At 35.8% G+C, this 27,960-nt stretch overlaps 1 protein-coding gene across 3 annotated transcripts; it reads right to left on the bottom strand.

Moving 5' to 3' along the window:
• Positions 1-5: 5 nt before the first annotated feature.
• Positions 6-27,820, bottom strand: LOC116778821 (solute carrier organic anion transporter family member 4A1). 3 transcript variants are annotated; one of them, XM_061529594.1, is made up of 14 exons: positions 27,665-27,820; positions 23,670-23,810; positions 20,851-20,971; positions 9,510-9,603; positions 9,018-9,222; positions 8,240-8,399; positions 5,857-5,959; positions 4,117-4,238; positions 3,791-4,036; positions 2,795-3,002; positions 2,150-2,349; positions 1,732-1,876; positions 1,428-1,595; positions 6-1,267 (listed from the first exon to the last, which is right to left on the bottom strand). In XM_061529594.1, exons 2-14 carry the CDS (start codon positions 23,790-23,792, stop codon positions 1,036-1,038), a joined length of 2,127 nt encoding a protein of 708 aa, XP_061385578.1. In that variant the 5' UTR covers positions 23,793-23,810; positions 27,665-27,820; the 3' UTR covers positions 6-1,035. The 3 variants fall into 3 exon arrangements, with proteins under 3 accessions (XP_061385578.1, XP_032528754.2, XP_032528755.2); XM_032672863.2 differs by having other exon boundaries at positions 23,670-23,780; XM_032672864.2 differs by lacking the exons at positions 23,670-23,810; positions 27,665-27,820 and adding an exon at positions 22,813-22,920.
• Positions 27,821-27,960: the final 140 nt, after the last annotated feature.

The following is a 27,960-nucleotide window of genomic DNA, read 5'->3' as shown; positions in this document are numbered from 1 at the left end:
ACACATCACCATACATCTGTTTTTTTATTTTTACCAAACATTTCAGTGTAAAATTGTACAATTTCAAAATTATTATCATACTATAATTATCTACAGATATCTTACATTTATCAAAAAACCTCGACTCTCCGCTAATATTATTTGAGAGCACACTTAATGCATATGTATCGTTTGTATGGAATAGTCAGCGTTATGTTTGTTAGTTACAATAAGTATTTACATGTTCATCAGCGGCTGAACAGAAAGACAAATTTTGAGACATCAAAATGAAGGTAGTGTGAATTAGATACAGAAAATTGTCTTAACAGTAATAAGTCAACAACCTGTGAGATTACAATACTGCCCTTAACTAATTAACTACAAGACATACATTTATTCAGTGCTCTAATATTCAATAAATAAGAAAATCCTAGAAACGCGTCTAGGTTATAAGTTTTGATGTACAAATAAAAACTAATATAAATAGCTCGCAATTGCAAGGTAATTTTTTTACAAATAAAATATAAGTATGTATATTTATAATTATTATAATTCAAAACATTGAATGATAAATAGTTTCATAGAACGACTCGCTCTAAGTAAAGGGGATAAACCTATGAATACATAACTTGCGCTAGACTACAGTCCAGTGTACCCGCGGCTTAGAATAAAAATAAAATCACTATAACTATTTAATAACTATGCGAACAATCAGTCTTAAACAAAATATAATATAAATATGAACATTGAACGATTGTTGACACAACGGAATGCTTCAGGTCGGAGCGACTCGCAGCCAGTGTTGCCAGTACGGGCCGTTCCTTATAGCGTTAAGGTCTAACGACATCCGCATACTTAAACGTATACACGCAAACATTACGCTTAATGGAATGTTGCCAACACGAAAAAATACATTGTTAATCACGGTTTATGATTGATTCAGACATCGAGTCGGTGCTTTGGAGCCCGAAGGAATTAAGATATAGTCCAATTGTTGAGACATCGACACGTTTTGGTTTGGCTGTATGATATGAAGAGGGCGTTGGTAATGAATTCTCAGATATGGTCGCTACACTCCAGGGCCGCGTTGCAATATCCGTTGTTTCTGTCCAGGGTCCCGTTGGCGATGGTGCTGAGGGTTCCGTTGCTCTTGTCGTGGAGCACGAGGTCCGCGGCCGGAGACACCGCGTTGTTGTTTTTGGCCGCGGGTGGTCTATAGAACCACCACGCGAAGAAGAAGAACAGAAGCGAGCAAAGCTTACCCACCAACGCTAGGGCCAACATGTATCTGAAACATTCAGCCATCTTTATCAATAAACACTATCTTGGTTAAAATTCGTTTCTAGAAGCATAGTTTAGTTGGTTGGGTGTGATTTGATCATGAGATTTAATACTTCCATGAAAGAGGTCAAGTGTCCGATTATGGAGTGTTACATGAGGATCGGTACCTGCTCATGTAGAGGTTGTCGTAGAGGCGGCAGGCGCCCGCGGACCAGAGGCGGCAGGCCAGGTCGATGAGGAACCCGAACAGCAGCGGTGCGGGGATCGTACCCAGCAGACGGACCAGGATCCACTGGACGCCCAACGCGAACGACCGCTGCTCCTCCCTGACACACCTGGCGACCAAGCACACGGTCAACTGGACGACCGACTGAGTGAGAGACGCAGCTCTACATCGCGATGTATCCAACGCTGATGATTAATGATGTCAGTGATAGAACATTTGATATAAGACAAGGCGGAAGGTCAGACCTCAGCGTGGCGGAGAGTGCCGGCATCGTGGCCACGAACGTGAACAACATGACGCAGAAGGAGAGGAACACGAACAGCCACAGGTAGGGACACTCGGACGCGCACGCGGTGTTGATGGCCTCGTACGGGGCCGACGTGTTGCTCTCTGGAACGAGGCGGGGTTCATGCTTAGGTGACAGTCGGAACTAGAATTAACATTCAAAGGCTGCGGAGACAAACTCAGCTTCCACGGCTACGCCACGGTGTCCCGACTCGAGACACCGATCAGTCTACTTGAAGTACTGATCGCTTATTATGAGTGAAGGCATCCTTAATGTTACTAGCGGAACCCTCAGCAACATAGTCTAATCTTAATAGAGTCGGTTAGTTTCATCAGCCCCGAGTCCTCACCTCCCCAAGTCCTCCCCCTGGTACTAACCCGTGTCGTGGTACAACGGCAGGGTGATGGTCCGCGGTATGCAGGCGCAGCCCGTGTACAGCGTGACGGGGCCCTGCCTGATGGCCTTGGTGCAGCCCGCGTGGCACGGGGACCCGTAGGCCTTCCCGTCGGCCCCGCAGACCCCGGCCAGGTCAGAGCAACCGCACGCGGCGTTGCACTGAGCCAACAGACCGTCTCCGCTGTATGATGACGACTGATTTAGAACCGATTGCATACTAACGTAGCAACTCATTGATTTTGTATAGAAAAAATTGTTGGCATATCAGTTTAATATTTTGTAGATTTTACTTTCGTGGGGATACAATACTTACCTTCAGTTTCCAACGTAAACTGAACACGGAGCGTTCTCAAGTATTCATACATAAATTAGCGTCAATATTATCAAGTGCTAAGATTATAAATGGGAACATAGTATTTAATTTATGGATAGTAGTAAGGAACAAGGAATGTACTTTGTGGTTACACATCAACACGTTATCAATAGAAATCTTCTACGATATGATTTAATGTCTATGAATGCCACAGTCCACAGTGTTTGTAAATGTAAGAACACATTAAGATATATGCTTTCTTTCTGTCAGCGATGGTTTAAACCTAGTTGATATCGAGGAACAGGCGACTGACCCGGGAACGGAGGGGCTGTCGTAAGGGACGGTGACTCCCGAGAAGGGAGAGTCGTCACAGCTGAGGACGAAGGAGAAGCAGAAAATGGCCGCCAGCAGGGTCGAGGCCACGCACAGCTTGATGATACCCGCACACGCCAGGCGCCAACGCTTCACGAGCCAGCCGCCCAGGAACGTGCCGCCCCCTCCCGCCGGCACCGTGATGACACCTCACCGTACACACGATATATATATATATATATATATATATATATATATATATATATATACATATATATATATGTATATATATATGTATATATATCACATTACATTACTATATCATATAAGGTTTTTAATTTTTTTAAGCAACATTTTTATTATTTAACATGATGTTGATAAATTACGTAATAAAGGGTTTTACTGTTGAATAGTTTTATTCCATTCACGTCAATACGTACATGGACCGTGTGAGGCAATTCATAATACAGTCTACAGACTTAGAGAATGTATTTAAAACAGATCGTAGGGGAACTTGATTACACAAAATCATCTAGAGTTGTGTGTAAACTACTGAAATATAAAAAAAATTGCTTAATAAAAGCCTTTTTTGATTTCAGCAGAATTATTTAATGTAAATCTTCATAAAAAAATAATATTAATTGTATGTCAAACTTAAGTTTTCTGTATTACAGCCAACTATATGTTTATCGCGACTTGACTCATATATTTGAAGATAGCTGTGTGTTCGTCTTCTCCTTGTTCGGTATAGTGTGTCACAGCAAACAAACACGCGTACATTCATAGCTACATTTATAGTTTTAGCTAGATATCACTGAAATAAGATCTTCCAGCAAATCTTGAACTCTCACAAGGAGACGGCCGACTAAAATAATTTTCGAACAGCGAGCAACATTTCGCACGCGTGATCGATTAAGAAGAGCAAAATAAAACCCGTTATAACGATTAGTCTAAACACTAAACAAGGAAAAAACGACCCGTTACTTCATTAACATACCTAGCAATAGAGCCGCCTGCGACGCGCTCACACCGAACTGGTTCTCTATGAGCTTCGGCAGGAAGGCCGCGAACCCAGAGATCAGCATACCCTCGCTGGCGCCGGCCAGGTTCAGGAACATGAAGGTCGGGTTCCTAAACAACTCTACAGCAGCGCACGGCAACTCGCGGAGAGCTGTGAAAGCTGCTGACTTGGTCGCGTTCTCGTGGGCTTCGGATACTTTAGACGCCTTTATTTCATCCGCACCTATATGGAGGAACTAGCCAGTTATCCTCTTAAGTCTAGTTTAACGATCTATTAGCCCACCTGAATGATATCTGACTCACCCGGCAACTCGTATGGAAAGGCGAGGAGTGGCACCGCGACCACCAGGCAGAGAACAGCCGAGAGGATGAACCCCACCCACCACGCACCGATCCACACAGAGCTCACGGGAGTTATACCCAGCCTAGTGAGAGACGGACAGTCATTAACCACGCCCGACACACAATAAAGTCGCAACGGTCTGAATCCTCTCAATACCAACAGAAAACAAATAGACAAAATAACAGAGCTGGTATTATCGGAAACAACATTAGACATAACCGAACACCTTATTAACATAAAACAATAAAAGGCCCGAAACATTAAATTATTCAGGGAGCGAACTTCATCACAGATAATCGAAACTAAACATTTGGAAATTATACAGAACTTTTAGAACGTACTCGTTCGTATTGCTATGTAACCGTTGATATTGACGGACTATATTCATATAGAGCTCGGGCCGTCACGACGCCCGCCGTCGGAGATGTTTTCATATGCAAATCGTGTACCAAACGAATCTGGAGTCAGTGGCTGTAATGAAGTGTTCCCGGTCGTTCCTTTGTGTCGTAATTTATACCGACCATGGCCACCGTATCCCACTGTTTACTTAATGGTTTATCTAAACTGTCCCATAAGAACATTGTTTTCACGGAAGATTTATTTGACTGCGCTAAGATAACGTGAGTTATGTTCCGATGTGGCCGCCCGGCTCGGACCGCGGCCAGAGATTTATAGCACTCGTCAAAAGTATACGGAAATTAACTGCTGTATGGAACGAGTTTAATATTTAGTGAGGAATTTTAAGATTTCCTTAACGCTAGACTCATCACTACCGGCCTGTGTTCTAGACTTTAAAGTGACGGGTCCCGAGGACCGTCAAAAGCAACTCAAAGGCCTCTCGAGACCTTTCATTAAAACACTTTTAAGTTTTTATTACTTTATTCAAACAACAGTTTTGTGAACTCGCCGAGTGTCTCGCTGCATTCGCGTTTTCTTTATAATAATATATAAAAAAAATACGTAATTATATAGCTATATGTCTCAACTTCAGTAATTAGTAGGTATATCTACAATGCTCGTTGGAAAGAATATAAACTACATAGGTTAGAAATATTTTTCTGTTTTATTTTTTAACCAAGTGATTCTATAACTAAATTAATGTTCAAGTTACTCACAACAATATATTACGTCATTACTAACACCCTGATCGCAATAAACTTACTGCAGTCTTCGTATTGAATTTATAATTTATAAAATTATTTAAGTTGAACTTGAACTTAATAAATATATAAATTATAATGTAATGTGATTTTCTGTTCATAAAAATAAAATCTCTACTGTTCGTTTATCAAAATTCGGTAAGTGTAAAGACGATCACAAAGTGTGTAATCTCGGCTCGCGGTTAATTTAAAAGTGAAACCATTTGAAAGAGGTCGTTCAAAAACTCGTTACGGGGAAAATGATATTACGTTATGGAAGCCATGGAAAATATAAAACGAGCGTATTAATTTGGATGAAAAGTTGCTTGAGAGACACACAATGAAATGAAAGGGAAGGAGAGACGGGCGACTGAAGCCGCGGCGGGATGACATATTAAAAAACAGACAAAATACGACCTCGGATAATTGAAGCAAGGAAGGTGCATCTACCCACGAACCGGCTTACAGCTACCACTACGTACATACATATGAACATAATGTTCTATATTCAAATCATAATAATGTTATCGATTCAAATTAAACTTCACATACAATACTTACGTCTCGGAATCCACGGTCAAAAAGTCTGTATATAATTGCAGCATTTGTCCTCCCACGACGTACCCCAGCGCCGGACCCACCACGGCCATAGTGTAATAAACACCTGTCGAAATACGCGACCACTGTAATAAAACACTTGGAAAACACAATAACCGCCCGAAAGGGCCATCGACCACTAGAAGCCGGTGTCGCAAACGGATCTAGGGAACTTCAAACCTAGATAAATATTGAAGGGTGTCGTTATAAGTTGTCGCCGCACTCAGTATTGTTCGCGGGCTGAGCAAACACCAGGCTGCCGGCTACAAGCTATCCCATTTCTTAACCCTTCACGAAGCCTCGTGTTTTCACAGCTAAAAGCCACCGCAGAGAATGGCTCTTAGGCCCCCTACACACGCAAAGCTGCGACACGGAGATTCGATCACCTTATTATATGCTCGAAAGTCTCGGGATCCATCTGTATTCTATTTAAACTGTTCAATTGATATCTAATGAGTGGATGAATGTTTATTTTTTTTTAATTTCTATTGTATTTCTCAATTCACAGCCCGCGCGTAGATGCGTCGCCCGAGCTAGCGTCGCGCTAGCCTCGCTCGCACTCCGTGGGTAGGATTCGCGTGGAGTGGCCTCCATCCGTGGCTTGTGCTCCCTCGTCTTCCTAGCGGAAGTGGCGCTGTAGGGTTAATGGCATCTCGATTCACGCTTCGAATGCCTCCTCAAGGATTTGTAAACTCATGTATGAATTGTAAACCGAAAAAATGGCTTCGCTCAGATTTGCACTTTACATTACAAATATAAAAGGCAACAAGAGCGTGGATACATTTAGAAAAATATATACTCATAGGTAAGCTTTTTAAATCCGAAAACGAAGGTTCGTGGTATCGATGCCCGGTGTCAGGTACAATGATACAAACGATAAAACCTCTTAATCTTTTACTGTAACGTAGCCTACACAACAGATGATATCGATAAATTTCTAATCGATAGTCGATAATAATACTGTCATGAGCATGATCGCGATTGTTCGGTATTGGACAACACTAAAAGGGAACAAATATTTCGCTAAAATAAAATATTGAATATTGGAAACAACAATTTAAAATTTTGACGTTTTTCTTAATTCATTTGACAGTTTAAAAATGTTACTTTCAAGCCCCTGTGACATAACCACGAAAACTCAATTCAAACGAATGATTTACATTTAATGAACCGTTCCCGTGAGTTGAACAAAAGTCGCTCGGAAGCGTTCAGAGTTCGGAATGCATTTCGCGGTGGGAGCGGATTAATTGCCTGTCAGCTATACACAGGTGTTTAGCAAACTTACCGCACGCTTGCTGAACTATTTGCTCGAGGATTCTAACATTAATTGCAGCGCGATAAGGAGCGGGCATTCTGAATGTGACGGTATACGAAGATCTGTAGGAAACGGTAATTAAGTTGCTAAAACTATTGATACGTTTTGATTGCTATCGGAGGATATATCTTTACTCGGCTCGGCGGCTTCGTTAGCGTATCTTTCGGGACGATCGTTCGTTACACAAAGCGTCACAGAAACCACGTGACACAAGGTTAGAGAGGAATAATAATTACAAGAAAATACAGACTACGCGATTGTCCGATATGATTCACAATAGATGGCGAACGGCGATGTATTGTCTGGGGAACGTATAAAATAATATAGTATATAAAATATTAAGCAGACTCATCTATTTTTATAGGCATCGCTGAAATTCAACAAGTTCGTGAACAGCGCGGTCTGTGATCGTAACGGTCCTAACCTTATTATATGAAATATGTACGTCTGTGTCAAAATGGCATCCGTTATACTAACGTCATGCCCCGACATTACATCCAACGTTCTGTTTGACTGTTGGCTTATTATATGTGAGTGCTTTCTTGTGTTGCCAGAGTAAAATAACTGTTACGTTTCGCGCTATAAAGTAGACTCGAGAGCTTGTAGCACTTGTACGTGTATTAATGTATGAAATACATAGCTCGTTACATAAAATGTAAGCGCTTCACTTATTTTTTGGTATTTTTCAATAAATAATGTTTTATTCTTAGTGCTGTAATTGGATTAAAGCCATGATCAGCCATCGACTGTCCAATTAGATGGATTAAGTTTATTTTGGATAAGTCGATTTAAAGCACCTGATTACCTGATGTCCTTATATTTGTTTTATTTCATATATTTTTAAGCTCAGTATAAATATATAAATAATCAGTTCAGTAGAATATCGTCATATTAGGTTCTACAAGTGCTAAATATTTATAAGATACTAAATTATAAATTTTTCTTTGCACTATTGTTGGCTGATGTGGTTCTTGAGTGATTTATAGATACCCCATGCGGAGTAGTTAAGTCAGAGCGCGTCGCTTTACTCACCCAAATAAACGGAAGACATCTTCTTAGAGACGTTCTCGTCTATGTAGGTGACTCCGAGAGTGAAGAGAGGCGTGGCCCCAGCTCCGTGCAGAAGCTGGGCAGCCACGAACACTGCCACGGCCCACGAGCCCTCGCCGGAGATAGAGCAGGGAGCGCTCGACTGATATAAGCAACACAGAAGGACATTGGACATAACTGCTTCATGAGAACTTCTATCCAGTCTCCACAAAATCGCAGCACTCATCAGAGCATGCATTTTTTGTTAAATGTTCCATTGTGAATAGGTATTGGACACGTTATGACGTTAGAGACTATATCATCACAAAGATTAAGACTTCATCTGGCGCGCCTGTTACATTTGCGCCAATTAAATTATAACAACGGAGAAAAACCTTATCATTTAATGTATGTTTTACGCTAATACAAGTATATTAAAGAGTAAATACGACTGGAGTTAAGCTGCACAATGTCGATGATGTTAGACTGAGCGCTTTATCAGTTCGTTAAGGTCGAGCGAACAAGAATGGCGGCCATTGGAGCAGTCTGATCGAAGGGCCATTGTGACCTCGTGAATACGGTGAACTCATTCAAGTTCGTGCCTTTGTCAGCGAATTATGGTCGTTTGAATGCGCCTGCGTCGCCCGACACACTGGCGAGCGTCGTCTGGGAATGTTTAAATCCTCATCGGAATGGTCCGCTTCAAACAGTTGGTATGTTAACGGGCCAATTGACTTTAAAGTTTTGCCTGCTTTCATATTAAATTTGTAACCAGACTCACAAGTGTCCTATTTACTCTGCAGAGATCGTCTTCCTCTTCGCCGGCAACTTTGTACTGCGGCACGAGGAAGTGCGGCATCGCGAACAGCAGGGAGCCCACACCCATCAACAGCACGCCCCAGCCGAGCCAGCGAGGCTTTGACGCGGCGGTCCGTCCGCCCAGATACGTCACCGGAGCCAGGCAGAGAAACGATGCCATATCATACCTTCCATGGAAATCACTTCATTACGAGTCTTGATTTTGCTATTTCTACTATTACTATAGAACACAGCTGTCTAAGTGAATTAATTCCCTTTATTTCATGGTTTGCTTTATAAAGGAAAATAGGAAAATATGCTCAGAATAAAAAATATCTCTCGCCAGCCTTGGACACCTGAAGGTTTTGTTCAGAGTAGTGTCGCTTTTAAACTACTAGAATAAAATCAATCATAACAGGAAAAGCAGTTAAATGTTTGTTAAAAGAATAAATAATATATAATCTAATACACGTACCCTCCAGCGATGACTCCTGTCTGCATGGAGCGGAGGCCGAACCTCTTCTCGATGGTGGTGATCACCACATTCACGAACCCATTCACTACCATGCCTGGGAAAATGTTTATAAAGAACAACCAGATCAGATGGAGACCGTACTAAACTTAACCAACAAATAAACGTTTTTAATACTAATATGCAAACATGTGTAAGGATTTGCTCGATATATAATTCGTTGTATGTCCTATAGACGCTGTACGTCACGTCATTCCGCCGCCTCTCTTGACGGTGTACAATGAAATCAATCCCGGTGATGTATTGAGGCTTCAACGAACAAAAATACATCCGGACTATGCTATTAATATTTCATTCGCAACGGACAGCCTGCTCTGAAACAGACCGACGTGCGTTTATTATTTAGCTCGAGTTATAATACGTTTATTTTGGTTTAACTTTTAACTCGACTATCTCACCAGGCAAATCATTCCCGAAACGTCATTTATTTGCTTTTTTTCACCAGTCACCGGTTATTATATAAAAGTTCAAGGTTAATTTTATATTAATCACATTAAATAGCTACCCCGCGTCTCATGCACGCTAACCTATAGAGGTCTTTAAGTTGAGAGATCGTTGTTCCAGATTTCTGTACTAAAATAACAGTAAAAATAAGATTTTTTTTATCCAATAGAAGTTATTATTTAATGCCATACATTAATCTACATTATCTTTATGATTATTATGAGTCATGTATTGTACATGGTGGATGTAATATTTTTTGGTTTAAACAGTTTTAAACAATTAACAATATACATAAATATATTATGTTATGACTTTGTAAATGTTTATACAAGGCGTCCGTGCCGACCGCTGATTTTTATGACACACGTGACATTATTTTGATACGACAGTTCACATTCCTAAATTGGTTAGACATCACTAAATACAATTGAATATAAAACAGCATAATATTCTGTTATGGATTGAAGTGGATAATAAATATATATGGCGCCGTTCGTGATGCATTACACTTAAAGAATAGGTATACAGAGACTGAAATGAATTTTCCTCGTTACTAGATCTCTTAAATTAATCCTAGTTTAATCCTACTTCATGTCTCTGTATAGCAAGTAACATTATTGGATTGGATGATATTACTATTGCGAGATTTTATAACGATCTACGGATTTATCTCCTCGGTCACGAAATAATACTGAACGCATTTTGATGTAATCGCGGCTTAGACATCAGTTTAGCGCAAGGAGAGGAAACCTCTCAGCATTCCATGAATTCACCGTGCGGGTGCCGGGTCCATCGTCGCGGGGAGAGGAGCTTCATCAGTGCCTGGGACTTGCGACCCAGGTGTAGGTTTAATAGTTGTACTATATTAAGTCACGCGGCGTTAGTTACGAAGGTCGATTTTGCTTAACATAGCTATCTATATATTAAATTTTCCACTTAGCCTAATTATAAAGTCCAAGCGGAAGAAGTCGCAGGCGAAAACTAGTGCTAATGTTATAACCTAACTAAGAAGTAATTAAGGAATATATACCTAAGTATACATACGTATTTTCTTATTTATATTTCGAATACTTTCACTTCTGCTGGTTTGACTTATCGTTGTTGTGATTCCGAGTAGCGTCAAGTTATATGTATTTCCTATAATGATCAGTAAATCTATTGACTCGGTGATTATTCCTAGTTACAGTCAACTGTTCCTAGTTCAACGTGATCATTCCTAGGATTTCCATGCTTGTGAATATCCCACACAATTACAGTACTCATATGTTTTAAGAACTATCATGGCACCAGCAGGAATCGAACTGAAGCCTTATAAGTTCATGAAAGACGCTTCACCAACTAAGCTATCAGCACGAATCCTGGTTCCTTACCATTTTTTCTATTAGAAGTCTTATCCAAATTAGATACTTATATTATTAATAGCTGCAAAACATCCCCAGCAGCCATTAGGTGATGGGGATGACGTACCACTTTGAAAACACGCTATTCACGGAGAGGCTTTATAACACCGAATGTTTACAAAATCCTTTGTGTATACGTGACGGTGGTGCGATGAGATAATTAATTATCATCAGTTTAACGAAAATTTAAGAAAATCTTTAGGTTTAATGCAATCAGTAATTTATCACTCAGCGTATTCGTTTAGCTATCATTAAGTATACGAACTATTGTTGTCATGTATTTTATACAGCGCTGGGGAAATATTAAATGTGACATGAGAATTAAATGGGAAAAATATTTTCTTTGTGACCATAATCGTTTTGCTGCGGAGTATTATTAATAGATTTCACATTAAAGATCTTGTATATTTTATTGTATTAGTTATACGCATATATAAGTTTAAAAAAAAAACAATTTTTTTTTTCGGATTTACTACGCGTGTTTTCGTGATCACGGTTGCTGAAAAGTAACCGAAACCTCGGTATTATGTAGTTGTTTTTATTAATAAAATAACTCGTAGTAAATCCGAAAAATAATAGTTTTATTTAAATGAATACATATAGTCTTATATATAAATGTTTTGCTGTTAGACAAGGAAGAACTTTTATATACATAAATATGTTTAAATTACATTTTCCACGAAGAAAACGATAACACTACATGTTATTCTTATCATGATGCGATAAGGTCGTAGGCGGTTCATACACGCCTTTGTATGTTACTGACAATTTTGAATTACACTTTATACATTATATTATTTTTCACATATATATACTATTTCAGATTTTTTTGGGCTCGGTACTTTTTATGGGCTTGCGTGATAGTGTTGTTTTTTGACTGGGATGCTGAAGTTGGTGTGATTTCTGGAGATATTTGAAGTGGCCTTTTGTTATTATTTTTATTTATTTTTATCTAATTTTTATACTCTTTTTTTATTTATTTTATATCTACTATGGCTGAATTGTGTAGGTTGAATAATATATTATTCCGACATTAAGCAGTCTTTACAAACCCAGTTTGTCACATTTGGTCTATGTGGTGATTTCGATAGCCTTCAGATTGAAATCCTTGTATCAAGATAATTTCAAAAAAAATAAAATTTCAGATGATATGTAATAAATGATGTTTAATAAATTGATAAAAAAGAATATTTTTAGTACCTACTTACTTACAATTAACTTAATCAGACGATAATATTGGAATCTAACATGGAGTCCATTCCAGCCATGTTTCCGTAAAACAAATATAGCCATAGATATGGAACAAACCAACACCATCAGTCCATAACTCCAGTAGCTATTTATTTGCAGCATACGTCAGTGTGTCCCCCGCTTAAATAATTTCGGCCGTACGTGACTAGTCATGACGCATTGTCCACACGTTTGTTGGCGAATCTATCAGCCATTTGCAGTATTAGAGCGCAGAAAATATTTCCTTTTTGTAAGAGCACGCAATAAAACTATCCCATCAATGAAATAACCGAATCTGAGGAGGGGTGCAAACAGAACGTTAGATGGGGATCACGTTCCCAAAAAAGTCTAGAATCTGAAATTCCCGGCGGATTGTTTGACGTTGAAACAAAACTACGGACCGATATTGGAGCGATCTGATCAATCCGTCGCATTCGGACACGGATTATTTAAGGCTTATACCCTGCGCCATACATTTGGTTATTGGATTTTAAGCTGGCTTTAATTCTGCATCACCTAAAAGCTCCCCACTAATCCTATAAAGGGATTTTTGTTACATTCTGTCAATTGATTGCTATAGAATAGGCACGGCCGGCGTTATGTTTATTAATACTGGCGCGACATCTGATTTAGCCGACTGACTTTGATCGTTGATCGGACACGGCTTATTTGTTCTCTTACAAATATGTTTTATCAACGTTTGTTATCGGTGGCATCTGTATAAGAAAATTACTTTCACGAGGAAAACGGTAGCAGCATAACTGTAGTACGATTTATAAGTCAGCAGTTAACTTTGTACACTTCGATAAACTACCTCCGCAGAATCAATCTTCAGAAAACTCTCATAGTTTTAACTGCGTCGTAATCTTCCTCATCAATATCTGTTGGAAGTCCAGCTCCGACTCCGTTTCCTAACTCCTATTAATGGTCTCATCGGTCCTAATAATAGACGGATTTTGGGCTTTAAAAAAAATTGCCTCCTGAATGATATAATACCGTGTCAGGAAGATTTGTGCGCTAAGTTACATTTTATTCTTGTTACGTATGTGATTGTCGTAAGGATTTTTATGACTTTCACTGTAGTGTAGGAAAATCTGTTTTTTTAAGAGGTAAATCTCAATTTCGGCATTAATTTGGAGGTTAAAGCCTAAGGTTTAAATCAATATTTATTGAAATGTTGTACCCTCTTTTTAAATTCATGTAATCGTTTAAAATAGAAAATAATGTAAGTCATTTAAAATATTTCATATATCATATTTTATTTGCTGTATATTTCCATGATGTTTAACCAAGCCGCCCTGTCTAAGAGTTTCTTTGGCACTAGAATACGCAAGTTGGTGCGTGGCGCACTCTGCTTCACGATTGACTTCTCAATTGCTTTAAGCGCACAAGTTTATGAACAACTTTTTCTTTTCCGCTAAAAATGCGATATTAAAATTGTTGTATGTATTTTAGTACTAATTTTTCAGAACTATTAAAATAAAAAAATGCATAAACAAGTGATATTTAATGTCTATTAAGTTAATTAATTGTGCGCTAACGTGAAGTTATGTCGTGCTCCACACATCTTATTGTTTGAAGTTACAATAACGTTTAGAAAAAATATTTTTTGAGTGTACAAACTAGTTGCATTAACCTTTTAGCTATCTTAGTGAACATGTAAATAATTATAATCTAAGATTTTCGCGTGCTCTCATTTATATGAAACTAGGATTTTCGGATATTACCTAGGTTTTTTTTATTATTTTATAACTACATAATGCCAGCGATCAAAGTTGGACACCATCAACTCGTCTGCCCGTGATCGCGGTGCTGTAGAGGGACCGAAGCATCAGGATTCTTTGGATATCCGAAAACCTTAGTTTCATTTAAACATGAGAGTAAATTTGTTTTTTTTTTCAGTACCGGCGTATGTCATTGATACAGTCTATACATTTAATATAATTCAAGTCTCGTTTTCGTGACGCTCCACTTGTTATTTCAATCTCCCTAGCGTGTGTTCCCAGCGGGTCGCGGCCTGTTGTCGACTGTCGTCACCACTCACCAGTGTCTGCCACCATCCTGACATACCCGCCTGCATACGACCGCTGCTCGCTCCACTGATCATTACCACTCAGGAGAATATTTAATATTTATAATGACTAAACATGAAACAGCATCCGCTGTAAGTAATATATAACGGAGATATGAATACATAACACTTAATAATTTAATCTTGTTGAATGCCACTTGTAAAATGCAATATTACGTTCTCAGTAGCTGTTTTACCGGTTCGTTGGCTCTCATTACCCCCATCCCCCCTTCCCCGTTACCCCCAACTCTTGAGTGTGTTATTGGATTCGGGGACTTGTTACCCCCACTTGTGACATGCCCTTATGTCTTAGTAATCCATGCGTGTGTAAGGACTACGTAATGGAAAATTTTTAAATTGTTTTGCTTCGTACTTTGCACGTTTGAAATTGTTTTGAATTTCGCAGACGGAACCCTGACTCTACCACTTTCTATAGTTACAGTTGAGACTTTTGGTTGTATTTTTTAATTTTAGGTTAATTTTGGCAATACTTCATATTTTTTATATCCTTCAAAGTTTTTTTCAAAGGTCTCTCAAGTCATTTATATAACATATTATTGTTGTATAAAAGTCACAGAATGTTAACGTTTCGTTGCTAACCGACTATCTCGCGTTCAGATTTGGTTAAAAAAAAGAAGAATTTTTACAAAAATCAGTGTTTTCACTTGCGATTAAAATGACGATTAAGTTTTCTTTACCACTATAACATATTTAACACACTATATTTGGACATAATTTATTAAATTCAGGCTCGTCACGCCAAACTCGATCTAAGTAGTGTTCAAGATTAAATATTTCCCGAGCCCATCAAACTTGGACGTGCATATTTAAAGACATTAATTAATTTAAGATTTGCTTTAATTAAAAAACTCCCCGATGACATAACTTGCGGCTGATCATAATTATTATATCACAAGATAAAGTCTCTAAAGTGACAAGTTTAATTACACTGACAGGTCGAGTTTAACAGGATAGGAAAGAAAAAACGTCGCGTTGATTTATGAAAGGATGATGCAAGTGAAAATTATAGGAAGAATATTATTATAAGGGAAATAAAATTTACTTCATTTATACTAAATCGTTGTATTGTGAGAAATAACTTTAAACAAGCTACGTTGATGTAAGCATTCATTTTACAATCGTCCATGTAACAGACGGGTGCGGATCACTGTGCACTATATTTATTTATACCAACTAGCAAAACACTGAAACATGAACATATAAAATTCTAAAAGATTAGTTTATGAGCGCCTAGACGATTTCTACCGAACGTCTTTCATGCGAACCTTGCGCTGTAATTCGACATGCGATAGATGAACAAAAAGCCCTGCTTGACATCCATTTATGTAATGTTTAATAATATCATGATGTTTTCCTCCTTTTATTTTATAATATCGTAATTATTTTGAATAACTCATTAACCGAGCCGGAGTACTAGTATCGTGTTGTGTATTCTACTTAGTTCAGCGCCGTTCAGAGTTCTTAAAGCGTTGTTCCCGGTCGGCAGGTGGTACAGTCAACTTTAGACATTTTTATGGCCTCCATTTTGCCGAGATGAAACTTGTATTTCACTTGATACTACCGAGTTATCTCGGGGAGCGTGACTGGGGTTCTGCTGCTACTTAAATAAACGAACAGTATTAAACAACAAAAACTCATTTGCAATAAAAATATTTAGAAAAGTTCTAACAAATATTATTAAAATAAACATTTGTGAGAATATAATGATTTATTTTTATTAAAAAAAAAAGTTACTGTTCCTAGTGCGATTTGAAGACCTCAACGGTTTTCGATAACAACCAACAATAATACACGTATATATACGTATATATATATATATATATAACCACACACATCAGCTTTGACAAACATTTCGGTTCACATATTAAAGAGCTGCCGGTCACAATATAACCTGGACTTTTATAAGCTGTGTAAGAGTCACTTTCTCTGTCTTTGTCCAATTCATTTTATTTGAATAAATTTCATGTTTTGTCAAACTTAATATTGGAATGTGAAATTTGAAGTATAAATACGTTCTTGAGCCGATATATACGAGATGTATGTACGTAGGTGTGTATGTATTTATACATTCTTGAGAATAATTAATAGGCTCTCGACAAACGGTGTTAATAAGAGACTGAATGAGCCGGAAGTAGTGAATAATATGGCGGCACTTCCGGCTCACGATAAATGCAATAAATGTCCTTCATTATAGGGGGGTTCTTTTGATCCCCTGTTAATAAAGTGTCGGCGTATATCTTAAACACAAATACAACGTGCATTATACGAGTACGTCTATATAAAGACATGTCCATAGAAAATAAATTACGTGTATTAATAATTAAAAAGATAGCATTAAGTGGGCATCAGGTATGAATTCATGTAAACAGTCTTTAAACGTATGTAATTATATAAGTACTATGCTATACGTTAAAAGAATTTATAGTCTAAAAGGCAAATTTCAGTCTCGTTACAAATTAATATTTACCCATACAGTAATTTATTTTTTTAATATCAATCATTATAACAATAATGAATTCACGTTAGGGTGCGAGCTCATCTCACGAGATCAAGTCCATGATTTGTGTGACGGTCGGCGTTTAATATGTTTTCTCAATAATGATGCACCCGAACACGTATTCAGCCATTATGTTTTATCATAACGGCTACAATAGATAACATGGACTGTTTATATCTGTTTTAAGCTTCATTATAATATATAATCGCTAGATATCATCGAAATGTTTCCGCTTATGAAATTACTTGCATTATAAAACATCACTGGAGCGTTAAATTGATATTTTTTTGGTGGGTAAAATCCGCGTTTATATATTGAAGACGGATCGATCTACAAAAATAATGACAAGGACACGAAAAGGACATTATAATGTATGTAACGATGTATATAATATTAGGTTTTAGGAACGGCAATCGTTCACGTCGAGTTTTGAACTGGCAGCTGGCTACACCTGTTGGTGGCGAGGCTATAACTCTACGAACTTTGGATAGATTTATGGAGACCAGCTTACACATTCATCTACAAACAATGGATACGTCACTAGCTAACTTTTACATGTACTATTTATGTGTTAACTTAATAATATAAATGAGTTTTAGTACTTTGTACACGATGGCAGATCTTAGTCGAATATATGTCTGTATGTCAATAATTAATTTCGCGTTTAGACTGCACTAGTATATATAAACTATACATATGTATATTGTCATCTGTCTGCCCGTGATCACGTGTTGCAAAGTAACCGAAACGTGGGGTGTGCGTCCGTACTTTGAAATAAATTAACGCGTAGCAATCCGAAAATGTTAGTTTTATATATAAATATATTTGATAAGTAAATTTCTTTGCAATACATATTTGATACACGTGTATTGTAACACATCTGGATTACTTTATCAGCTTTAATGAGATAAAATGAAGGTAGTTTAATATTTATGTTTTTTATTACTGTAATACTTTAAGTAAATGTAAATCGTTACAGTATATTGTACACATATCACATATATGAGATTTTTAATTGATTTCATTGTGTTTTACTTAATGAGATGTGTGATAATAGTGAATAGTTTGTATGCGCCCTGCGCCTTGCGATTGTATTTGCTAATATAGAGTACCTACAGTTGATTGTTAAGTAACTAAAGTTTTAATTTTTTCGTAATGAATATTCCAAGTACGTCTTTCCTTCAATATATCATGTTTTTGGAATTCTTTTACTCTTGTTTTCGATGGTCACGATGAGTGTGTCGTCAATGGGAACACCATTTTAAGGTCTTGAATATTTGAAATGGTGTTTAAAAATGGTGAGTTTAGGATCATCCAAGGAGTTTTTATATTAAGAATATTTGATAAGTTCTAGTTACGGTTATCTATAAACAGCTAATTGTACGGATTCATGATTAACTTAATTATTAAACGGTTATGCCAACACGCACGAAGTACTCAAACGGGTAACGAGTAATCGTAGACTATGAATGCGTTGTAACGTTATGGAAAAGCGCTCACACTGCCACCGGGCGAATATAAACATAGCTAACGACACCGTTAAAGAAACTGGCTTTTATATTACTAAATGGATCGAAATTCCTCGATTCGTTTTTGGGATACAATGCCACAGACAGACACACATACATAGAAACCGGGTTAAAAACACAAGCAGACAGGACAACATCAATTAAAGCCAAGTTTATATTATGTCATATTTGCAGATTATAAAACGCGATACATTTAAACAGACCTCCGCTTACTTTACATCTTTTGAGACGTTGAACTATAAACCTACCTACTAAATAACCTGTCAAATGTCAAGCGGAGCATCACGAGTATATGTGACACGTGGCTGACAGCGGTTAGAGATGTTTGTAAAAAAAAAATCATCAAGTCAAATTACTCAAATTACTGGCGCGTGGAAAAATATATATTTTGTTTATATATATTTCTGATAGACACAATATTTGGCAATATTCCTATTAAACTATATCAATTTTTGTTTTATTATTCGCATGATCTTTTCACTTCATTATAGTTTTTACCGCGCATCATCATCGCTGTTATAATAAAGCAGTCATTGTGTTAATATCTCGATAAGTGGCCCAGATAAACCTGCTCCACGAATCCCGAGCTGCGAGTGCTCCGGGAATCCATTCCCTGATCCCGCGGGAAATTATGCAAAACACTGTCCAAACTATGTGCATCCGATGCTTTGTTTCACTATTACAATATACTAAACAACTACAGCTACCGATAATTTCAAGATAAACATCAGTTTTAGCAATTTTATCGAAGAGAATAACAAATTTGAAAGATGGTATGATTTCAAATTATTGATACACTCGTAATTTGCTAAGGACTACGTAAAATCTGTTCTGAAAATAAAATTGTAGGTATATCACTTTCGTGTTTATCGTCTTTGGTAACTTTAAATCGAGTTTCCTGACGCAATATCGCATAATCAAACTTTTAAGTCAGGCCGAGCCAAAAAAAATTGTTGTTTTCCTTTACGTAGCTCGATGATTTTTTGAAACAGTATGAGAGACAGATAAAAATAAAATATAAGTTAGTACAAATTCCATCATCATCTAGCGAAAGACCCACAGAGATCATGTTCGCCGTTCCGAAGATTGACCCGTATAACGACAGACGTACAAAAATATTTTTGAACTAGTTTTATATCTTGACACATTAAAACACTATTTTATTTTTTTTATGTGAAAACGTAATTTCTGTGTGATAAACAACTTTATTACTAATTTAAAAGAAACTAATATTTTTCGAATAAACTACGCGGATTTTTATTATTTAAAAATCTACATGATCCCGACGTTTCGATTACTTTTCAGCAACCGTGATAATGTAGTTTTTTAAATAATAAAAATCCGTGTAGTTTATCCGAAAAATATTAGTTTCATTTAAATGAATAAAACTAGCGCAAATCTTAGATCTCATTAACTTTATTACTCGTTTACAGAGCTGAACTAAAATATATATGATCTTAACATGTTACTGAATCTACACTGTTATCTTATTTACGTGTCATAAACACATCTAGGTCTAACGAAACGCGATAATTGAAATACCTTGACAACGTGTATAATATATGACATCGGTGAAAAATCATCTTAAATGAAGTTACGGATGCATGCATGTCATTGCATATTTCGCTATTAATACAACTGTGGGAGGGAAAAGTTAAATTTGGCGTGATGTTTCATATAGTTTTCCTTTCCTGTGCAAATGTTCGTGACCAACGATATTTTACAATCAATACGATTACTAAACCTTTAAGAGAATGTTAAAAACCACTGACCACTTGTGTAATCGTACATACATGCAAAGCGTTGTATCGCGCTGTTAGCCAATGTGAACAGAAATCACGACAAATATAAACGCTAATCATATGAATGTTATAAAAATTATGAAAATAAATTATTCCCAGCGCAGGTGATATGAATATCGAATTGGTAGATCTGTATTGAGTCCAACTAAACAAGATAAGAATTGTAAACAAACATCATCAGTATTGGGAGCATTTAGAGTTTAAATTCTGACCCCATGAAATTGTCTTAAAATATAAATCTTATTAATTAATTCTAGTAAATAATTTATGTTTGATATCTTTTCCCTCACCCTGTATAGCGCCTGCCCAGCAGAGCCAGAATAACGCCCATTTAGCAGTTCTAAAGCGCTGCAACCAAGCCGGCCGCAGTGCACCCCAGCCGCAACGAGACTCGCGATCAGCTCTGTCCGCCTGCAGGTTTAAAACACACCTTAAACATTAGATTATTGAGGATTTTTGACCACTTTAACCCATTTAATAATACAGCTAGTCAACTGTTTTTAAAGCTCTATGTATAATTTTTTCTTGAATGTACATAATAAGGTTGATAATGAAGGTAGGTACACAAAATAATCTTTACTATTAGTATGGGATACTATCACTTTGATGGTTTATTTCTGTCGGATTACATACAGATATAAGTAATAAATTAATACTGGTACTAACAACCACCGGAACTTGTAAATGTCATATGATAGGAGTATATCAAGATTTAATGCGAGGCGATATAACGTCGAGCCCACGTACTACGCGCTGTTAAGATCAATTTGAAAAGATGTACCTTGTAATAAAATCACTTTCTTTCTTTGATAATGTTGCAAGGAATGTATTTTAATTAAGCATTAACAGGTGAACACGTCGCACCCTGTCTTATTAATTATTAGCTGACAAACGATAACTATTAAGAAAAAATATTGTTTCAAATTTATCGCGACGTTTGACACAGGTTGAAAATAAAGAATATTGTATTTTGTATAAAATATTGGAAGTATAAAAAAAGTTTAATTCACAATTTTCGTTAATAGCCAACAATTTAGTCGACATTTTTCTTATTAAAGTACTTTTATATGACAGCGGCGAGATCTGTGGGCGAGCGAGTGCTCCTGAGTCCTTGACTGACGAATGTACATCCCAGTCACAATGAACTGTGGGTGTAATATTTAAATGTTTAACCCGATATAACAGACAAGCACTCTCGAGTGAAGTCGGAAGACAAGCGCTAGTCGCGGACATAGAGGCAATTAGATCCAAATTTGTTTAACGATTTTCAGAAACGGCCACGTTGCTTCAACCTATGTTGTGTTATAAGAGATTTTATTCATGATGAACAAGAATTTTAAGATTCTCAAAATATATTCCGGAATTACTCTAATAATACTCAGGTTCTTAGATATTTTTTTTCATAGATCTTTAAGAATAATTTATTATGTATACAATAGGTATATTAATTAATTTAATTTCAAACTAAGCTCATTTAATATCGGTACCGTCTGCTACAAGATAATGAGAAAGATTCCACACAGCGTAACCAAAGTTTTCGTTGATACAATACCATATTTTTTTAGAATTACTTTGTAATATAAGTTTATATCAATACCTGTTTTACATTATACATTTTGCTTATTAGTTCATTATTATTAATAAAATACATATATAAAAAAATATACCGTTTTTTAGAAGTTGTGAGCTGGAACGAATGATGTGCTCTAAATTGAGATTATAAGATTTTGAGTTATTTTATATTTTAATATTAAACATTGAGTCCGATCCCAATAAAAAAATTGTTAATTTTAATGAGAAAAAAAAAAATACGCAGTCTTGACATAAATACGTGTAAAGTCACCAGGCAAATATGTATATGTGTGATGGTTCAATATAAATTTAATAAAGACTAATGATTTTAAATTGGACAAGCATTAACTTGACGTCTATAGCACTAATAATACACTATATTTCTATATATGTATTTGTAAGGACGTACAACATAGCTATTAACAGTTTTTTATTTATAATTAAGAGATAATACAATAATATTTGATATAGAAATAATTTTAAGTTTACCTAATAAAATTCATTAATATAAAAATCTAATAGTGTGCTATACGAATACTTATCCTCACCATGTCAAAAATTAATAGCGCGCGAACTATTACTCGACTGTAGAGTATAAAAACACAAAAAAGAGGTCATTTTATTTATTGATCATGAAATCTTTTATATAGATTATAATAAATTAAAAAAATAATAAATACCATTTGTCAAATTTTTTCACAGGAACAATTTTCAGTACATATTTATTAGCACGTAATCGTGAAAAGTTCGTGTCCAGATCGGCACAGGGACGACGTCACCGTACAACCCCACGCGGGCTACTGAGGGTTCAAACACTCCGACGGTGTATATAAACAACGAGAGCACAGTACACGACAAATATACAGAGTATATTATAATTAATATATACAATTATATACTTTTAATATTATTATACAAGTATATATTATTGACCTACTGTAAAAATATTGAGATTACAATTAGTCATATTAAATAAAAAAAGATATATTTTTTATACGATAATAAAATAATTAACGTATAATAAATTTCCACAAACATATAAATATATATATACATAATTGGTAACAATTTCAAAGTGAAATTATCTGCTCCCATTCGGTGTTCTGTATATGGTAGTGCGCACGTGCGATTAGTTGACGTGACTGTGACTTAGCCGAAGTATATGGTAAGTGATGCAGCCAATTAATAAAATATATATATATACATATATATATATATATATATATATATATATATATATAAGATAATTTTAAATGAATTTCGAACTGAATTCAAGGTGTTATAGGTTAATTGAAAACGAATAGGAGGAAAAAAATACGTAAACGTCTAGGACATTTTTAAGTATTAAATATAAAAAAATATTTTATTTATTCTATAAGTATTTTTATAACTATGATGACGTCATCTATAAAATTCGTGATCTTGAGAGCGCTCATGAACTTTCCTTTCGACACAACAATACCAACAAAAAATACTTTTGTATTATTAAAATCCGGGATGTCGTTACCATCATATCATTAACATATCGTATCATTACCTGTGGGCCGTCCTCCCTCCTGGTCCGCAGATCGATGGTGTGGAAGCCATCGTCTACAGCATCGAAGGCCTTGTTGACGCAGCCCCCGGAGTCGCTCACAGTCATCGTGCACTGGAGACACATCAGAGTGAGACGTTACCACTATTATAGTATATTAACTTCCATTTACTGCGCTACTTCAGTACAACACAACCAGAAAACATCTATTAGACGCTTCTATAGATACAATTTCGGTTAATAATTAATATATGAACAGTATATATATATATATATATATATATATATATATAATGATACGTAGTCAATATGTTCTATGTTCAACTTTGTCGTTAAAAATCAAGGTTGAACATAAATAATATAAATTGCATTATTGTATGTACTTCGATCAACCAGTCCGGAATGTAACAAGCGTCTCCTGTATACATCACATGTACATAATTGGGACACCAACACAATGATTTTGTTATGTACTTAACTTATTGGGTAAGAAAAAAAATCTTTTTTATATATGATGAATCCATTAAAATATAAAAGTTTATTGTTAATTAATTTTCACCGTCTATACAAATTATTAATTATAAGTCCGATGTCGACACAGTTCCCATGACTTGTAAAGACAACGTCTGCACTCGTGGGAGCACGCGGACTCTCTCTAAACAGTGACGGTTGATGAGATGCCATACTATTATTTGAACACAGACAAACAAACACACTGATAACACGACAGATCAAAAATTTGAACATCTTATCGGGAGAATTTATTGATTAACTTGATTACTTGATATTTAATCAGAACGGACCTAACTAGCAATAAGATCTTTACAAATATTTCAAGAGATTGGAAAACTATTGTAACTTTGTGAGTTATTGGGTTAGCACTTTAAGATCTTGTTGTGTTGCTCATGAGAGTTTTAGTTTTTACTGATATAAGGAGAGACACACATACATATATATAGTTTAAGAATATTAAAATGTCTCTCAAACTGGAAAAACAGTATATTGTTTCTGATATAAATATCATTTATCGTGTGTTGAATTGGTTTCCAAGGCGAGCGGCGCGGCGGAGCAAATTGCCTTACATCTGACTCGTCACCAACCATGAATAAATGCATGACATTCGCCCTGCATGCATATATTACAATGTACGAGTAATTTGTAAATAAAACAGGCTAAGTATAGAATATCCTAGGTGAAACAGGACGGGGTCGGACAGGACAGGCAGGGCTATGCATTTTATATAAAATATATTGAACAAAAAATTTTGTACGTCAACACACACATCATCCTCACAGGCAGATATGAACTATTACGAGGGAAACCACCTCCTGTAACCCATACACGCACTGTGATGACTCCACCTCATGCTATCCTCATTAAACAAATCACAAGACATCTTGAAAGTTGAAATGTATACTAGCAGAACAGTTCAGTAATTGACTTAATTCAATCTAGTTGATCTCAGCCTTGATATAAACCTAGCCTATACCCGCGACTCTGTCGACCTTGTTTATATATCAACAAAGTTTCGGTAAGTGAAATGAAACGCACATTCTTGAACACGTAATGCTTATGAAAGTCGCTGTTTTATACAACTCTATATAAAAAAAGATGTCGCAATATTATTTTTTTAAATAAATTTTGAGTTTTTAAGAAATAAAACATTATTCAATCAATTGCAATCTATTCAGTATTTTTACCACAAGGGAGAATCGTCACTATAGTGAGCGTTTCCGTAACTAACATCGTATGCTAAGATTCATATTTGTACCTATGCATATATTTTAATACTGTCATTTAACAAAACAATTTTTATTAAGAAATTAAACTTGAATTTATTAGTACTGAGTCGAAGGTCTAAATTAAAAAATTTATTTCATTAAAGATTCATATGAGAATAAAAAAAATTCTTATAGAAGTTACTTTCATACGAAAATATCAAAGTCATTATATATTCGTTACCGACAAATACAAAAGATTTAACAGAACGAGCAGGGTTTTTACAAAGCAAATTAAAAAAAAACCGACTACAAAAATTACGTTCCATAGATCGCGGTCTGGTGTGAAGGCATGTTCGTCATCGTATTTAATATTATTGTAAATTATAAATCCTACTGATAATATAAATAAGTAGGTTTGTTAGGATGTGTGTATGAATGTTTGTTAAACTTTAGCGCACAACTTACTTGACTGTAAAGTTACTGTATAAGTCAGTCATATAGGGAATTTAGATTTATACCATAGTTTCCTTCTAAATTCGCTTTAAGCATCTCAGTAACCAGATTATAAAAAAGAGCGTCATGCCTTAAAAAAAATTACGTGAGAAAGCTTCCACGAGTGAAGAATAAATAGCCCAACAAAATATATGGCACGTTTTATATATGACGTAATTCGAGATCCAATATGGTGGATTAACAAAAATGGCGACCGGGTACCTCTTTTGCACTCTATATAATCTAATAATACTGAATAAAAGGAAAAGATTGTACTCAATAGTCAATACATATGTTTTGTGTACTAGTAATTTGGAAATTAGTATATAGGGTTGATGTTAATGATCAACGACGTAACTTAAAATCCAATATGGCGGAGGAACAAAGATGGAAAACAGCAAAATATTTATTCTCAAATTATACTTATCGTATAAGTATTGAGAATTATACAATATAAAGTTCTTATTAGAAAAATATACTACATTTTTCACTTCAGGTCAATCTCTCGTCATGCTTCAATATCAGTTTTGAAATCTAATAAAAACTTCGTTTTTATTTCATTAAAATATCTAAATCTTAATTCAGGATTAAAGTATCGATGTCAATTTCTATTTCATTTGTTTAAAAACTCACTTCTATATATACTTCCAATGCTGCGATAGTTACTACGTTATATAAATACACTTTACACATAGAGATATTACTCCTTAATACGCTGGTTATTATTTAATGAAGGAACCATTAGTAACGGAAATGCTAATCAACTTTGAATACGATAATTGCATAAACTGAATATACACAAAACATATAAAACGAAATTACTGTACCCTTGCCATGGGTTTCAGTTTTCACTATCTACGAAACAGACAGACAGACAGTCACTTGTTGTTACCAGTCTTTTGCGACTTTTTACTGTTAAAGCCTAGAGTTAAATGACGACTTTAATTCTAGGTAAGGGCACTGAGTTTATTGTGAGGCTCTGTTAGACTGTTGTGCTGTAACGAAACTCAGAAGTTGGCTTTAGCTGATATGAATATAGTTTAAAACATCACGAATTATACAAAACTATACAAAGCAATTAAATTATTTAGCATGACACTCTTTATAATAATATTAAAACCAAAAAGCCTAATTTTTATTTTTGAATATAAAATACGAAAAAATCATTCAAATTCCCGCGAAACCGCGATTATAAATGTCAATTTTTTAAAAGTAGTACGCATAATGTACGTCATAGGTTTAAAGCTGGATGTTGCGAAGAACTCCGCCAACTCCCGGATAAAACCAGAAAAACTATAAGTAAACACGTTTCCAGTTACCTTTTTTACATAATTTTATCACTGAAACCGTTATAATACCTCTCGTATGAATATACATTTGCCACTAATACATTCCGCCAGCTTTAGATACCTACGACAGAATATTATTTTAAGAAGGGATATTTCTTTGAATTAATTTTGCACTTCAACACAAATTTTATCTAGAACGAGACGAGAAACAAAGAAATCTCATGTTGTATAACAATAAAATTATTTTGCATAAATCATTGACCAGGAAATAGATAAATAGCTTGTGTAACAAGAATTTTCATTACTTACATCACTTAAAAGTTAAAACCTGTTTTAAGAAAAGAATTCTTCTACTGTTTAGAAAGGAGGTTTTAATACGTAATTAAGAATAAACTCCAGTGAACTATGCAAGTAACTTATAATAGGTAGATTTTAAAAACCTATATATTAATTAGGCATAGAACCTGCTATAAACAATTATTTATAATATATTTACATTTCAATCAGATCACTTCATCCTTTCCACAAGAATATCACAGACACTGGCACTGTAACACAAGTTATATAATTTAAAAGTAAAAGCCTTTTATTGTTTGAGCGGCAATTCGTTATTATTTAGACGCGATGCGTGCGCCACTACACCTGTCACGACGCGAACTGGCGCGCGCGCACCAGTGTTGTGACCAGCTGATATAACACAATCGATAATTATTATTATTTGCACGTTTTGTTTTCTTTTAGTCTCCATTAAAATACGTGGTGAATATTTAATTCAACATTAACGAGCAAAGC

This window comes from Danaus plexippus, chromosome 6, assembly GCF_018135715.1.
Source record: "Danaus plexippus chromosome 6, MEX_DaPlex, whole genome shotgun sequence".
NCBI lineage: Eukaryota > Metazoa > Arthropoda > Insecta > Lepidoptera > Nymphalidae > Danaus > Danaus plexippus.
The sequence above is the reverse complement of the archived record's forward strand: the minus strand, read 5'-3'. Positions and strand labels throughout refer to the sequence as shown.